The sequence below is a fragment of the Myzus persicae genome, unplaced genomic scaffold (genome assembly GCF_001856785.1).
Source record: "Myzus persicae strain clone G006 unplaced genomic scaffold, MPER_G0061.0, whole genome shotgun sequence".
Classification (NCBI taxonomy): Eukaryota; Metazoa; Arthropoda; class Insecta; order Hemiptera; family Aphididae; genus Myzus; species Myzus persicae.
Genome location: NW_019101938.1, coordinates 1 through 18,209, shown reverse-complemented (window position 1 = coordinate 18,209; position 18,209 = coordinate 1). Strand labels below are relative to the sequence as shown.

General features: G+C 30.0%; 2 protein-coding genes across 2 annotated transcripts; one reads left to right on the top strand and one right to left on the bottom strand.

The window, feature by feature from the left end:
- The first annotated feature begins 12,455 nt into the window (after positions 1-12,455).
- LOC111030806 (receptor expression-enhancing protein 5-like) lies at positions 12,456-13,076 on the top strand. The gene has a single exon (XM_022310490.1). It carries the CDS (start codon positions 12,456-12,458, stop codon positions 13,074-13,076), a length of 621 nt encoding a protein of 206 aa, XP_022166182.1.
- Positions 13,077-16,527: 3,451 nt separating this feature from the next.
- LOC111030831 lies at positions 16,528-18,194 on the bottom strand. The gene is made up of 5 exons (XM_022310524.1): positions 18,056-18,194; positions 17,793-17,976; positions 17,396-17,728; positions 16,915-17,255; positions 16,528-16,851 (listed from the first exon to the last, which is right to left on the bottom strand). Exons 2-5 carry the CDS (start codon positions 17,894-17,896, stop codon positions 16,688-16,690), a joined length of 942 nt encoding a protein of 313 aa, XP_022166216.1. The 5' UTR covers positions 17,897-17,976; positions 18,056-18,194; the 3' UTR covers positions 16,528-16,687.
- Between the last annotated feature and the right edge of the window lie 15 nt (positions 18,195-18,209).

Here is an 18,209-nt window from a genome sequence, read left to right as displayed (position 1 = left end):
ACATACATTTTTGAGCTATTTACATTTTATTTAATATGAAGTATTTTTGACATATAAACATCAACAACGCTTCAAAAACGAGGGGAGTCATCAATTATACTTACCGATGTGAGTGGTATATAATTCGGTACACGGAAAGGAGATTTAATGATTGACTATGAGGGTTTTAGATTGGAATATTTGGGGGCTTTTTAATATTTGATGGTTTCGCTGACCCCCAAACTTGTATTACGCAATTCCATAGTGGATTGAAAATTAGCTAGTAAATAAGTCTATTTTATTATCCAAGACTTAAGTTTACTTGTTTTGATGTTAGGAAATAACACTACCATAGTCACCTATTTGGTTAGGTCTGTCATTTAGTACCTAGTTTTCTTTTAGTGTGTATGTTTGATACCCACTGCCCAGGTGAAGCGCTGGTCAAATGTAAATTCTAAGTAACGATTACTTTGTTGCAGAGGGAGAGGTTTGTGATAAGTATAAGGGGTGGAAATTTTCTGAGTTGTTGAGTGAAATTGAAATATTAGAATATGAAAAAGAAAAGAAATTGAAAAGATTTCTCTGTGGAAAGTCTGCGTCATGAAATAGTTACAATACGATTATTTAATCTGAATCTAAAAAAAAGTTGTAGAACAAATGAATATATACCTAAGTATTTGAGTCGCAGAAAAAGAGACTGAGGACAAAAAACCCAGAAAAAAATTTAATGGAAAAAAGCACAGCAAAATAAACACTCCAAGGAAAAAAAGCCCACGGAAAAAAAGTCCGGAAATAAAATTAAATATAAATTTGAACTCATATACTCTACTCCTAATTAGTAATTACCGTTTGGCGTTTACCTATAATATATTATAATTAAAATAATGTCATAAATTATTATCAAGTGTAATTTTTGTATAAATGTAGTATGCATATGTGCGTAACTGCGTAAGACTGATGTTTTCTGACTTTAACTATTGACCAAATATATTATACTACCACCATGCCTTGTATTAACTTATTATATTATTATTTTTATAGTTGTGTAATTTTTGTATAAATGTAGTATATTTATAGGTACTTACCTAAGATGTTATACTTATACCCCTGATACTTTTTGATTTATAACACCATTTATTATGTATAGATTAGTTCATACTTATATTTAATTTAATTTTACTATTAAAAGTGGTTTTTTATGTATAATTAATAGTTCAGCATAAGTCATATTCAGGCATAAAATTATTTATATTTGAAAGTTTTCATTGAATAAATAAGTTTAAAAAAAGGTTCTTGAGTATCCTCACATAAAATCCCTTACATTGGCTATAATAATTTATGAATTATTAATTTATATAATTAGGAGTAGAGTATAGGTACATTTATATTTAATTTTTTTCTTGGCTTTTTTTCCGTGGGCTTTTTTCCGCCTACCCTAAGTATTATATAATTATTTATATTCATTTATTGGGATTATGGCCCACTTTATTTACCTTTGATACATGCAATTAGTTTACACATTCTTGTTAACACATTCGCATTTGTTTGAAGCAAAAGTAACTCATCAATAAATTCGTTGAAAAATAAAAAACAAATTACAATATTTGTAAAATATAAGACGTAGTCCATAAACTTGCCCACCCACATGATCAGCTTGCAAGTCCTTAAAAATACATAAAATATTATTTTTATCTGATAATAAATATTGGATACAATTTTGAGTTCGATATACCTACTTGGTAAAATATTCGTTTGGAATATTATATTTAAAATAATTTATTTATATATTATGCCGAAATATGCAAAATAAAGTTTACACAAATCACAAATGTAACCACTGAGTAACTAGTAACTACCAATCGAATATTTTATCATTGATCATAAAGAATGAATATATTATAATCTATTATATACATACAGACATATGTTAATAAAGGAGTATTTTTTTTTTTATAAAATGTTGACTTATAATTAAAAATTAATATGCATTATTTATATTTACCTGGTGTATTTTGTTGTATTATATTTATATAGGTAATACGCATTATCAAGTTATAAATACTAAACATTTTAAAAGTGGACTTTAGTCCACCTCGGCACAATGACACCGTTGTTTGTAGGTGACGTAATTGTGAGTCTATAAGTACAATAAATAAAATACAGTAAATAAAAAATCAATAATAAATCAGACTCAGTAATGCTTATGTAAATATTGCAATCTGTAAAGTTCTCACTAGCTAAATTAAGGGTACGAAGTACTAAAACGTTGTAGGAACGTAATATAAATAATTAACTTTAAAATGCCTAGTAATTAGTATATATGTTTTAATAGCTGCGTTAAATATAAAAAAAGAAAGTGGCATAATTGTATTAACAAATAAATCCAACCGGTATATGATATACTGATAATAAAAAAGCTATAATTGGTTATTAATTTATATAATTTTTCAATACTTATTAAATAATTATCTCTTAATAGCCAATTTATATAATACTACACTTATGACTTTTAGGTAGCTAATGCCAATCAGTTGTGATGAATTATATTGACTACTGAATAGATAGAAGTTCAACTGAATTGTAATTTATATATCAAATAAATAACATCGATGAATACTGAGAAAAGTAAACAACTAATTATTTACTTTTATCTGTATTAGTGTATATTATAAATATTTAGAAACAAATTATGATGACCAATACATTTTAATCACGGTAGAAAATATAAAGTTATATAAAGGATTCGTACAACATTTAGTATAATATATCACATATAGTATTTTGAATAGTAACAAAATGTAAATTGAGATTAAATATATAAGTTGTTCTTAATGTTCTTACATCAAAGCAAAAACGATCTATTCAATTTAATTTGTGTATTTTTTAAACCTAGTTTAAACAACTGCTGTCAAATTGATATGGGTACTAAAAAGGTTAAGTTAGATTATTCTAAGTTTTAATTCATAAAAGCTTATATTATGTTTGATCTTAATTTATAAAATTAGCAATTTGTTGATTTCAAGAATAATCTAGGAAATATAAAACCACGAGACAACTATTTTGAAGGGTTTTTAAATTTGAACAACGTGGATTTTTGTAAATATGTCGATTTTTTGAGATTTTTTTAAAATTTAGATTTTAGTTTTGTGCCATTTGAATTACTTGACATTTTGAAACCAGATTTCTTGGCAGACGGTGCAGTGTTAGCAATAATTAGCATATTATATTCAAAAAAAACATTTAATTAAAAGTTAAAATACTTAATTAATTTAATAAATAATAAATGGAGGTGTTACAGAACATAGTTTTCTGTGATAAATATCAGAATCCTATACACAGATGAAAAAAACAATATTCATGTTTCATAAGCGGAGCCTATTCATTCCTATGTCCATGGGTTGTATACTTGTATACTCTGCATACACGTTCATGGAATTTTAAATCAGATAGGGTCTTATACTCTTATGTTAGATGTTGGGCTCCCATATTAATGAAAGGTAATATTTTCTTACATATGTACTGAAATTCAATTGCACAATTATATAATATAGAAATAATAACAATAATAAGACAATTATTAATTGAGGTTGACTAAATAAATACCAATTAGCGGATGCTCGAATATTGCATACCTAAATAATTATTTTTTATTTCCACTATAGTAATTTTGTGGCAATACTATTAAATAGTAAGAATAGATAGGTGAAGAATGTATAGGATTTTAATATTATGATTTTTATAGTCTACTGTCTAGAAATTTGTTTAACATTTCTATTCATTGAGTTCATTTGATTCAAGTAAATATAAAATCATTGTTGAGACTATTTATTTACATTTTATATCTAACAAGGAAACAATATCTTATTTAATCTAAACGTTTAAAAAAAATAACCAAGTAATAAATTAACACTTTGGAATTTGGATAGTAAAATATTGTTATGTTGAGTATGGAAGAATAGATATATACACACACACACACACACACACACACACACATACATACATACATACATACATACATACAAAAACCAGGGCATTGATAGTATCGATTTTAAGGGGTTCTATATAGGCAAATTTGATAAAATATACACCAACGCACGGAAGTCCAATAGTGTTAGTTGATAAGTACATTAAAGATGTAGGTTTTGAGTTTTGACTCTTGTAAAATTACGAAATGCATTCTCTGTATGAGGCTTAATGCCTCAATTTAAATACTTTTCTCTCAATCCACCATGATAGTATATCAAAAAAATGATGAAATTAAAAAAATTATAATTTATCATTAATACTAAGACCTGCCCTCCTATTGTTTAAGAGTTGCTTCATCCTCAATGAAATAAATATCAATACCTAATAGAAAACGATAAAGGAACGGTGATATAGCTGAAATTAAACAAATTAAATAATCGGAAATGAATATAATACTATGAATCAGTCCCATAACCCCTTTATCTACATATTTAAATTTTAAAAATCACTGGCAGTGCTTTGGTGCTTTTAAAATGTTACAAGCACACGTGGAGCCTAAAAATCTTTATACTCCCTACCAACAAAAATAAATTAGTCGAATACCTATTTATAACACTTATAAATGATACAAAAGAGCAAAAATATTTTTTACTTATTTCAAATACCTATAACAAATTCTAATGAATATTCGGTGAAAATGTCAAATCTACTATAGTTATTTATTTTTGAGTTATCTACAACAAAAAAAAAAAACGAAAAAGTAATTTTGCTTAAAAATTCCAGTTTTTCATTAAATTTTTTTGTGTTTTCCGATTATTTGGGTGCATACTATGGTAATATTTTACTTTTGACCCACCAAATTATTATCTAGATTCAATTTCTACCAGAAACCACCCTAAATTTTGAAAATTGATGAATATTTACAACTAAAATAGTTGATAGCAGACACTTTAAAAAACACATCATTTTAAAATTAATACATTTATCACTCCACTCAGAATCTAATATAGGTATCATATTTGAATTATTTATAATGAATAATGATTAATAAAATAAACAGTATATTATGTCAAATTAGTCACTTTTATTTATTATCAAATTTTGTACTTTACTCATTTCAACTGTAGACCATTATAATTTGTAATTTTAGATTACATTAATACATTATTATTACGATCATTGTTGTGAATGTTTATTTTTAGATAGCAATGTTGCATACCTACTATAATATTTCTGTATATAAAATCAAGTTCCCACGGCTCTTGTACACAACGGTAAATATTCGGTATTCGTGGATACTCGTCACAAAGAGGAAAGTATGAGTACTTATACGAATATTCAGTGTTTGGTATTTGTCGTTATTCGCAGATTAGATTAAGTAATTTGGGGTCATTTAAATAAAAACTTAAATAAATACTCCTCGTCCTCATATTTATAATTATATGGATAAAATAATAGAGTTGTTATCTGAAATTTAAGTACAAATTAATTGTTTTTGAAATCAAGAAAAAAATGTCAAGAGATGGCAAAAATTGTTCAGCAATATAATAAAAAACAAAAATGATATTACAACGGCTGAATATGTAAAAATGATGTCGCATTACTGAACTGATATATGGAAATAACTTAATGTGATGTATTTTTTTTATTTACTCTATATTGTAATATAATCAAAATGACAAGAAAATTTATTTTTCATTATAATTTATTTTCTAACTCTAACATAACAAAATATATTTTTAACAGCTATTTATACACCCACTCGTATTATTTAATTAAAAATAATTTTACCAACCAAACCAAAAAATCATTTTTTGAGGACAGTGATAATACCCTCCTCGTTTTGTCCTCTGGATAATGCTAAATATAGCTATCATAAAAATAATATCTCATCTAGGTACAATTTTATACATATAGAAATTTATACCTGAAATGTATTGGGTACAATTTACAATATTTTCTCTTCGTTGGGAGCAATTTACTTTTGTCCGTCCTACACGCCTGGTTTGCATTGAGCTAAAAAACATGAACTAACGTAAATTTTAATTTTCATCTTAATTTTGTAGTTTATAAAGCCTAGAAATACTAATCTAGAGTGTTTGACTCAAGAAGGCACGAAACCCAAACATTTAACTATAGTAGGTATGATGACAATAATAATAATAAGCAGATAATTTAAAAAATATAATGACCTCTCATGGTTCAGGAAAATTAGTTACACGGAACACAATTAGAATTTTCAGAGAATTTATGTACAATACTTATTTGAGTTCCCTCCCCTAGTCACTATAAATCCGTTTAGAGTTGCCATTGAAACACTTGGTGATGGAATCATAAATTATAAATAAATTATAGCCTATACTATATTTTTCAGTTTTTGTTTAGTTATAACATCTATCGTGATCACAATAGTATAATATTTTTCTTCACTATCCAAATTATTACGGATGCCAGCTAGTGTATACCACATATTTACTATCTAAGAGATTATTTAAAATTTTGATAAACATAACAGACGCATATGCGTGTATGTATAACTGTAGACGTTATTTTTCGGCAAGGCATTTCTTTAGGCCGAATTTGCACCATATACCTACCTCATACAACATTCACGTTCTTTTCGTATGTACAATATACTTGCTTATTCGATTGTACAGTGATCGGTTACAATAATATAATGTCACTGCACTTTTGCAGATGCAGATCTTATATAGATACGCGTTATATATAACCGTATAGATTCAAAATGAATAATACCAAGATATACGGAATATGATAAATATTTCCATTTTACATTATAACCGCAGATAATGTACACCGATACATAAAATTACCTACTATTTGTACTTTATTTCGTCATACAGCGATGTATAGGTGGTTATTTTACCTAGCTAAGTCTTACTTGAATTTTGCAAGCGGCAAGCCTATATGTATACATCACATTTTTACACATTCACATGATTCACACGTTTAAAACGTATTATACCATACTCGGATACACTATATAAATACAACGAATTCTGTGCACAAATATTATGCAAATGTTCTCAGAGGGAACCATGAATGTTAAATGACGAATGTATGTCTTACCTTGACCGTATAGGCGCCCGCAAGACTGAGATGTTATATAAGTACAATACTCTCGTATCGATGGAATGCCGTCCCACTAAATGATATCACTACTATTATGCGACGTCGCGGTGATACGAAAATGGTTTGACCAAGAATCGTAGAGAATCGCACGGACTCGAGAAAACTGGCAGGAGCAGACGATCGTTTTTCAAAAGACAGACATTGCGTTTTTTAGTGTTTACCAGACGGCGAGTGCTCTTAAGCCAAGTTCACAGCTGCGTCGTATGTCGTGTCAAGTACCTTTTATCGTATTCTGATTGGCCATTGCAACCATGGTATCTGTTAGTAACCATTATCTACCCGGGAAATTTCAGAGTTGAGAAGATCTCAAACCTTTGGACACGACACGGTAGCCGTGAACCCGGATTTACCGTATATGAACGGCGAACAGTGGTAGTCGGAGGTTACCACGTGGTAACGTGTCATATAAAGCTTGAGGATGGACTACGACCACCCTCAGGTTTTGCCATCGATAAAGTCGTCGATAAATTCGAGTCACTAGAAAAGTCACAACTTGTAACGGTCATTATTAAGCGCGACGATAAACGTTCGACGGTGGAAATGTGCACAGATAAAAAAATAGAAATTATGGTAGAATATGTATTGTACATTTTGAACTATTTAAAAGGAATTGTATATAATATTAAATTGCAAGTGTAATTACTATATACTTTTATTTTGGTTTTGCATAAATACCTAACCAAACCAAATAAACTATAAATAAACCATACTTAACCGCTAAAACAATAATTAAAAATTATCGATATTTTTTTAATCGTTACAAACTACATATTTGATACATATTTTTTCAGTATCGTGACCTTTGGGATAATAATTTCCCGATTTTGATGGGATGCATAGGCATCGCAAACGATCGTTTTTCTAAGACTGATTTGCTGCGACGAAAAATATCACGATGGGTTCACAACTCACCACGTCGTGTCAAATATTATATTTTGATGACAATGACTAAACACGGTACCTAGTAAAAGTTTGATCGGGTTTGACCTTTAGTGTTGATCGTTTTGTAACCAATACAGTCGAGCTAAATAATTTAAATTTCCTTAAAAACAATGACAAATATTATATTAGTATTATTTATTTAAATTTTTTTCTGTGATTATGTAATCTTGGTTAATTAATATTAATGTAAATTAATACATGATGTTTCGTATTGGGGCGTCGAATAATAATAACTAATAAAGTAGTTTTTGTTATTTTGTCATTTAATAACAATATAATTTTGACTTTTACTTTGAAAAAGTTGTATGTCAATCGTCAATGTTTATAATTTTAATTTCATTACAAATAAAAGCCAACACTGCATAACATATCAATTCCAAGTTATTTATTTTTATTGTATTGTTATGCGTTAATTACTGTATGTGTATTAACAGTGTACACTATTACATAACGCTGCTAACTGATTGAATAAATAATATTGAAGTATTTGATATTCCACAATATTTTAGAATTGTTATTTAGTTATTTAAAAAATCCAAGAAAGCCGCTCTGTTGTACAGCAAGTATCGAGTGTACCTATTCTCACTGAGTATATTTCTTTGTTCTGTAAGTTATATTTGAAATAAATGATAAATCATTGCAATCGAAAAACGATTCTGAGTAAGGACGGTATCAATATCTAAAGCAATTTATAATTTATTTATTTTACTATATTGCAGGTAATTTATTTATCAATTAGGTTAAGTTGGTGGTACTTCAAAATAAAGGTAGAACCGGGTAGGGGGTAAGGGGTATTTTTTGAAAAAAATATTCTATACACCCTATATCATATTATTAATTATAAATTTTAAATCAGTCAATACTGGGAGAGAAGTGAAAAAATGGGAACTGTTTTGCTAAACAGTGGGTGGTGTTAAATTTGTAATAAATTAGATATCATTGTATACGATAAACGATTCTGAGAGAAAATAATCTGTCAGCTTTTATTCTCAGTGTATTTCATGATATTTCTATTAAAAAACTTTTTTGCTATTGGAATTAAGCAAATTAAGGTGCAAACGTATCTTTAGTATTTTCCAACTGTTATCATAGCAACTTATGATGAGCCTTGTATTAAATTAAAAAATTTCAAAAATTGTTTTTTTTTGTTGTAACATAAAAACGATTAATCGTAGATACTCAAGATTTCCACTAAAATTGTTTATATTAACATTTTATGTACTAAATAAAATATTCAAAGTATTTTGACATTTTTTTGTGCTATTTTAAATTTTTGTCAATAAATTGTATTAATTATTTATTATTATTTTATTAATTCCTCTTAGTCAAAAAATTTGAAAATTGCGCTTATATGTGACCCTATAAACTTAAAAATATGCACTAAAAATGAAAAGAAAAAGCACTTAAAAAGTCATTAAAAAAGGATTTATTTCATATAAATATAAAAAAAAATTGAAATTGAAATAAAATTATTGATTAATAAATTTAAAAAAATTAAAATAAAATCTTTAAAAACTGAGTTTTGAATGTTCTGAAAAAAAGTGCACCAGTGCAATTTATCGATCACTAGATAGATTATTTTCATCATTTGCCGAGCAATACGAATGTAAGAATGTAGATAAGTACTCATATCAGACGTTTTTTCAATTAACCATCTCAGATAACTATATATGGTTTTCGATTTATTGAGTTATTATAAATCACGTTCATGTGCAACATTTTTGTAAAAGATAGCTTTAATCAGAACATTTATTTTGAATAGTAATATCCAATCAATCGTTAAATATGCATCAGTATTTCCAAAAAAAAAAAAATATACAAAAACCTCTAAAATATGCAAAACCCCCAAAATATGCAAATTAAAATTTCAAATTTGATGTCTCCGTAACACTTAACGTATTTGTTTACCACTCTGCTATGTTTTACGTCACCTATGATGGATATGCAAATGCTATAAGTCCCGATTTCCTGAACCCTGCTCATAATCCATAAGTTTTTATAATAATTGTTCAAAAATATTGAATATACATAGGCATAATTTTTTTTTATAAGTGTTTAAACTTTTAAAGTTATTTTGGCCTAATTCATTATAACCAAGAAATTATGCAAATTATTTAGTACCTAGTTACAAATAAATAAAATGTTAATTTTTGTAGCCAAGAATTGAAAATGTAGAATAAAATTTCTCATTAATAGTTCATATTGTAATAAAAAAATTTAATTAGTACATAAACACAGTACATTAATTAAACCTATACATTTGAAGTTCAAATTTGGACAAAATTAAACATTTAAACAAAGAATAACGATCTTAGTCATTTTACATTGTAATTTAAAAATATTATTATTGGGTATTTGAATAGCTGAAAATTTTAAAGTATATAAGTATTTTTTTATATTTTATACGCATAATGATATTTTTAAATGTTTTCGGTAAAAATCATGCAGGTTGAACTGTATGACTAATAGTAAAATTAATTACTTTATAGCAATAATATCATAAAATATACTTAGTAATATAGATACTAATGTAGACCGTCATGACTTATCGACATCAGAATTGTTTTTACACATACGTCATAATTGTATGTCATTGAATTCAAGTTTAACACATCCATTGATTCATTAAAGTGACCCACTCGACAACTATACTCTATAGCAGTGGAACGGTACCAATCGCCTACCTTCATTGAGTTGAATTAATCAATTATTTAAAAAAAATACTGAGAATTTTCTTCTATTCAACCTCTAAAATACCAACTATATCCAATTTGCTCCCAAAAATTATCCTCCAGTTGGGTTAACATTTTTTCTCTCCAAAACTGTACGACAGACATTTCAATAAAAATGAATGGTTAAAAAAAAGAAAAACATCATTGTATAAAACCAATTAACTCATCGCTTTGTTCGGAATTTAAAATGAGGGTATGTTATTGTACCTATAGGTAAAAAATGTAAGTATCTATGAGACATACTTTTGATATTGAAGAAGGTATCTTCAAGATGTATATCTAAAAGTAAAATAAAATCTGAAGTACCTACTTATCTATGTATCTTTTTTTTCAAATATCTTACCCATCCCTGTTATTGTGATGATATACCAATCAATATTGCAAGTAGGACGTTCACAAAATAGCATCAATCATAAAACATATAATAAACGTTTTGCTTCTAAATAACTGGCACACCGAGTCTATTTACGGCACACATAATACGACATTTTCTTTCAATTCCTGTTCTACTTTCGTTGACATATCTAGCTTTGTTTGATTAATACCTAATAATATCTTGTTGAGCAGGCCAATTATTTTAATCAACATAAGTCACGCAGAAGCATCTAACGGCGGGTGCTTGGAATAATTCAAGTCTATTCGGGTAATATCTATATTATATAGCTTCCCAAACCAAAAACAGGCATCGCCATAATAAACCTAAATAAACAAATCGGCCCCTTTACTTATACACATACTTTATTTACGAGCATTTTATTACGACATATAGTTTTATATATATTTTATTATCATATTAAGTTAGCTAGCGCTATGATGCATAAACACTATACCTAATAACTGTGTTTGTATCCACGCCCACGCGTAAATCTGACAGTGTCAAACACAATATCCGAAACAACAATAGTGCGCATTATTATTGTAGACATTATATAGGCCACATGTATTAAAATAATTTACCGAGTGTATCCCAGACATAATAATATAGATTGACGTGTAAACAAAGTAGACATTTGTCCAGATCTCCATACACAAAGACTTATTTATGATCAACAATTTTTTTTTTTCGATTTCAGATTTGTATTATAATAGATGAAATGTTTTGGTCGGCGGTGTGGGTGAATTATTATGGTATAATATCGTTGCAGAGAGGGACAAAAGCGGTCGCCGCGCCGTGGCGTTCAGAAATGCCTATAATTCCATAACCAGTACAACCAATATGGTTGTTTGATTGTTGAATTATAATATTATATCGTCAAATATTATCATCTTGATACACTCACTCTGTATACGCATGGACACGCATTCTATTATTATGTTCCTACGACGATTTAAACGATGCGACGTTTCTGTGGCGCGTTCGAGAATAACAATAACGAAAATGAATACATTTTATACAATTAAATACGATTAATACAAGTCTACGAAAACACACACTATCTCACACGCACTCGCACACCCACACACACACACACACACACACACACACACACACAACCGGTGCGCGTGCACGCTCAAACACGTCGCGCGTTATAAGCACGATATTTTTGAGATCCGAAAGTGAGTACCGACATTACGTAATAAGCAATTATATCAACCAAATCGCGCAGAGAACACGTCTTCTTCCTGTCTTGTATATACGAGAGCAGCGCGCGCATCCAACGCTGACCCATCGCCGTCTCCATGTTCGGGATACTCGCGTTCGTCACGGAAACGGCACTGATGATGTTGGAACCGGTGTACCTGACGTACAAGGGACTGGAGGCCGTCGAGGCGGGCGAAGGTAGCCTCGACCCGGAGCAGTGGCGGAGGCTGCTCGTCCACTGGATCGTGTACGGCGCGTTCCGGGCGGTGGAGGGCCTGGCCCGGCCGTGGGTGCCGTTCTACGACGTGGTCAAGATCTGCGCCATCGTGTGGTTGCGCGCGGGCGGCTCGGATACGGTGTACCAGACGATCATCCGGCCGTTCCTGGTCGAACATGAACCGGACATCGACATGTGGATAGACCAGCTGAACCGCACCAGAGACTCGGTGGTGGCCGCCACCACGGTGATAAGCGCCGCCGTCACAGGCGACCCCGACGCGACCGACGACGGTGAGCCGGGGGAAGTGACGCAGCCGGAACCGGAGCCTGTGTCCGGAGGTCCAGCGGCCGCCAGTCCTGCAGTGCCCGTCAAGCCTACAGTGGCCGTAAGTCCCGCCGTGCCCGCCAAGCCTACAGTGGCCGTAAGTCCTGCCGTGCCCGCCAATACCGAACCCCCCAGTCCCGAGCCGAACGAAGAACAACGCCGCAAGGATCAATGAACGATACAAATTTATGTATTTTTATCTTCATTTTAATATCGTTGTCGACCGTTAAGACACAATAATAAAGTATAAGAACATTGCCTTCTATAAATACCTATTGTGTTCGGTAGCTAACTCATGAATTAGTGTTCGTCAACATTTTAAGTTGGGGTAAATATTTAATTGTACACTTGGTTGTCCTTCAGCCCCCCCCCCCCCTTGAATCCTGATGGAATTTCTTGCTACGCCCTTGGAATTATATTAATTACTTTAATATAATATATGTATAAATTATACATAAACATATTGAAATTTATTTCACGAGGTAGCTATATTATAGATCTTTTATTTTCGCGAATTAAATCATTAGATGAGAGCTGAACTGTTTTCACATTGCTTGGCCTCTGCACAGCAGTGATCCATCATTTACAAAATATAAAATATTTAAATGAATACTGCTTTTATTTTATTTTGTTTTAAGGATTTATATTGTATAATTTTAAACTGAAGTAAAATGGAAAACGATAGAACAAATTTTAAAAATTTTAACCCAAGCAAAGTCAGGTTATACAGCTAGTAAAATATATCTAACAATCAATACCTATATAATATGTAGAAGGTGTAGCGTCGAGGAAGTATATATTTAAGTCAGTTTATTCTAATTTATACAACTTAAGGAACCTATAATGTATTTATGTAAATGATATAATTTGTGAACAAAATAAAGTAAATAAAACAGTTGCTTCACCTCCACGGTCCTCCAAATGATAGTTTATGTTTATTGAGGTTTGTTTATTGATAGTTGGCAGTAATTATTTATAATATATACATAGTAGTATACATAATTATTATGATGCAGTCACGAGTCAGTAAGTCACACATAAGTCACACAAGAAAAGCACCCTTTATACCTGACTGTCTGCAGGCTATAGGGCCGGTCTATTAGTAAAAGACCTATGGAAAACCACCAATGACTAGTGACTACCTACGCGTGTTTAAGCCATACCACCACTACGTCATACGACTTTCGCATTGAACTTGCAGTCTTGGCTCTTCGAATAAAAATTTGCAATCTTAAATTTTCATCAGAATGATATTACGTAATTCGGTTGAGGAGCATTAAGAGTTAAGACAGGTCTCTTAAATTATTCAATTATATTGAACTCGGATCTGTATACCAAATTGTACCACTATAATTTTGAATTTAAGAATCATAGATATACGGACGCCGGAATGCGGAGGCTCGGTAACATTGTTGCCTATAAAAGCGATAACCGATAAAGTCCAAAGTGCCAAAACAGTGATATAATTCATAGGTGTACGTATGTCTTATATATATATTATATATATGTATACATTTAATTGTTCTGAATTTGAAAGCATTAATGTTATACTTATAACATTTAAAAACAATTCTGAATAGAATTCTAATCTATACATAGGCACCCAATATTAATCGAGATGATATTAACATACGATGTTTGTTCACATAATCAAATATTTGAGTTACTCATTATTATCTAAAGATAATTCATTTAGACAAATTGTTGTCCTAGCCAGAGTTCAACAATTGGAATAAATTGTTGATAAAGATTAGGCTCTTTTCACACAAATAATTTTAGCACAATTATTATTATCGATAATAGCTGACAAGTACTTAATGTTGTATGTAGCCACAGTTAGGTTATCTTTACAGGCCTAACAGTTTATCCGTTTAGTTTATAGTGAGGTATACACTAAAGCGAAAGTGCAGGTAAATTGAATCCCGAGCAATAATATTTTTCTATAAAATAATTTATAAATAACGACGATGTACCTACTTAAATGTCTTTACATTCAATGAGTACTGTTATAGTGACTAGTCACCACATAGTGATTATCGATTACCGATTTTCCGATAGTATTTGCAAAGACCTGTGAGCACTAAAATGATCACAATATCACACTATATTATCCGTTTAGCGATTATAAAAAAAACGTTTCGTCCAACAATACGTCAATTATACTGATGACTATGACAACTAGTCACCGGTTGTAATTCAAGTGTTCAACTTCAAAATTACATTTCTTAAAATTATTTATTACAAACAACAGAGTTGTTATAATAGTGCTGCGGTCGTACAATGGATTTAATGATAAATGAACGAAACAAGATAATTTTTATAGTTGACGGACATAAATTCCGATTTCATAAGATACTTAAAAACGATAATCAACGATGGACTTGCCACTTGCTACTTAAATTATTGTAAGTGTTATTTGAAATTGAACTATTATAATTCTATTATTTTTAATTCTGATAACCACAATCACTAAAAACCACATGAAGAATCTCTGAATCAGGGGTAGTTCCAGGGGGGGCCCTAGGGGCCCCCAAGGCCCAAAACCCGTATTTCTAAAAAATTGTATATTGCTAACAAAAAAACATATTATAGTATCGACTATTATTATAGACCCGTGTAAAAGTATGTAATTGTACGTCGGTGTATGAGCTGTAACATGCATCTACTATCTGTGTGGACTACGAGAATACTATATAACTTGGGGAAATACTAAGAATATTGTCTTGATAAGAATTGTATTGTTATTATTCTAAAAATAAATAATAAAAGTTGTAAAAATTGTTGTTTTTTATATTTGTTGTTATAAGTTTTGTGAAAATTACAACTATTAGGCCCCCCAACCAAGTCTCTGGAACCACCCCTGCTCTGAATAGACAACAATTTAATAGTGCACTAAAAAGAAAAGCAATCATTGACATTTCCAGAAAACCAGCTAAATTAATTCATACAGAAATAGGAACAAGTGATTTACCACCTTTAACATTATCAGATGTAACCTTTATCAAACGAAATATACGAAATTCCCGAAATAGTATTCATCCAAGATTGCCTAAAAGTTATTTAGAAACACAAAATTCGTTGAATAATATTTATACCAGTATAATTATTTTTTCGACAGTAATACTAATTTAAAAACGCTTTACGATACCGACAATATTTACGTAGACGGAACATTTAAAAGCCGTCCAAAGTTCTTTCATCAAATGTTCACAATTCATGGATACGTTAAGGGGATTGGAAGTGCTCCATTTCTAAGGAGTAAGCGATAGGCATTTAGTTAAACAGTTGAAGTCGCTTACTACTGTTGTGTGAGTACTAAATGCTCATTTGTGTGAGACACACGCCACCACTACTACCCGCATATTCTACAACAATGCGATATTCATCACAATATCCAAAACTGGTTTTAGTCAACTAACTTTATCTAATATTACATTAACAATAATCATTAAGTCGTAATAATTAGAGTAGTATGCGTGTGTGACCCATATTAGGACAACGGCCTGCTAAATAATTGCATAAAATAAAAATCACAAGTAATTCATTCATAAATAGTTATAGTTAAAAATAAATCAATAGTAATACTGACTAACATATTTCATAAAAAAAAAGTTTTAGAACGAATATTTATAACATTTAATTATTAATTAATTCCAACACAAGCTTTTAGCTTATAAGAAGTGTGCAATTTTTGCTTGTTTAAATTTCTTGTATAGCAAGACATAAATAAATATACAAAAAAATCAAGATGTATTAGAAATAAAATAAAAACTAAAGGTGACAGAATTAAACAATTTTTTCGGGAATGCCTGGTCTTATTGGTAATCCTCGATCAAACCTAGAATCGATTATTTCTGGAAGTAATGACTCCATATAAAATCGAGTAACAAATGGTTCAATTTTTGTATTCCAAAATGATTCATCTCTAGGTATTTTATCTATCATAAAACCTGCCAAAATCATAAACATTTAAAAACGATTAATAACGACTAGGTATATAATATTTTGATTACCTTTGGGACTGCATACAACAAAATAACAATATTTTTTTTCGGCAATATTAAGTTGGCCCTGTACTTGGAAATAATAATTGTCCCTTTTTTTTAAAACAAGTTTCCCCTTATAATCGGTCATATACTTTAATTTTTCCAGAGTAACCGCTTCCTGTGGTGTGTATTCTTTTATACTCGACGGACATTTTATTTCTATTATCGAGTCTTCGTTTATTAACCTGTCCGGACTCGCAGCCAAATAATGCAGGGATTTATGAATAAATAAACCTGATAATTGTATTGTTATTCCTAAAGTTTCTTGAACGGCGTTTCTGGCAATTGACTCATTTTCGATTCCATACCTATATAAACGAAATAATATTTAAATATAATGCATAGGTACTAATCTATAACATAGTTACAAATTATAGTTATAAATTAAAATAAATCAATAAATAATATTTAATAACTACGTCTCAATCATTAAAAAACTTTAGCTTACCTCGTAGCTGAACTTCCTTGAAAAATATCGTACAAAATGTGCTTTACAGTATTTGCACGGGAAGTTGTTGGTCGAAGCTTACAAACCTTTCCAAAGTTGGACGCCGTTAGTCGATATTTTCTATATTGTTGCCACATATCATTATCTTGCTGTCCAATTGTACTTCGTTCAATCGCTACTATCTCTTCAGATTTTAATGTAATCTTTTGCAAAAATAGTTCCTTTTTATTTTGATACTCATCAAAAGGCATATCAATTATTTCGCAACCCAATTCCACAGCTCCGTAATCATCATCGGGTCCAGAAAATAATTTACGCTTATTCATTGTAAATCTATAAATAATATTAAGTGGTTGCAGTGTGATATTTATTTTTAAAAATATATAAATTAAATTACGTCGGTTTTTTTAAATTTAAACGCCGTCTTCTTGATAATTCGCTCATTTTATCAACTTTTTTAATATATTTTTTTGTTATTATACCAGGACTTAAATTAGTCATTTTTTTATGTAAGTGACTAATGTAGTCAGATCCCAAATTAAACGATGTCACTGCAGTATGACACCTAGCACCATACGATCCTAAAATAATAATTTAAGATTAAAAAAAAAATACAATTTTTACCTACAATAATATGATATGTTTTTATAATAATTATACCTCGTAAAGAAAAGTTGATTCTTTTGCCACCAACGTACTTGGCAATCACGTTATTAAAACCTTCAACCACATTGTTATTGACATTATAGATCAGGCTCGATACATGATGTGCAACTATATTTCTGGCCCCTAAGATATCAGCCCATAATCCAGA

What these genes read in the sequence shown, in the direction of transcription:
- LOC111030806 (XM_022310490.1), top strand. Translation starts at nt 12,456, where the DNA reads ATGTTCGGGATACTCGCGTTCGTCACGGAAACGGCACTGATGATGTTG.
- LOC111030831 (XM_022310524.1), bottom strand. Translation starts at nt 17,896, where the DNA reads ATGACTAATTTAAGTCCTGGTATAATAACAAAAAAATATATTAAAAAA. An exon ending in CAAGGAAGTTCAGCTACGAG is followed by an intron (nt 17,256 to 17,395) that starts GTAAGCTAAAGT and finishes TCGTTTATATAG; the next exon opens with GTATGGAATCGAAAATGAGT. An exon ending in TGTTGTATGCAGTCCCAAAG is followed by an intron (nt 16,852 to 16,914) that starts GTAATCAAAATA and finishes TGATTTTGGCAG; the next exon opens with GTTTTATGATAGATAAAATA.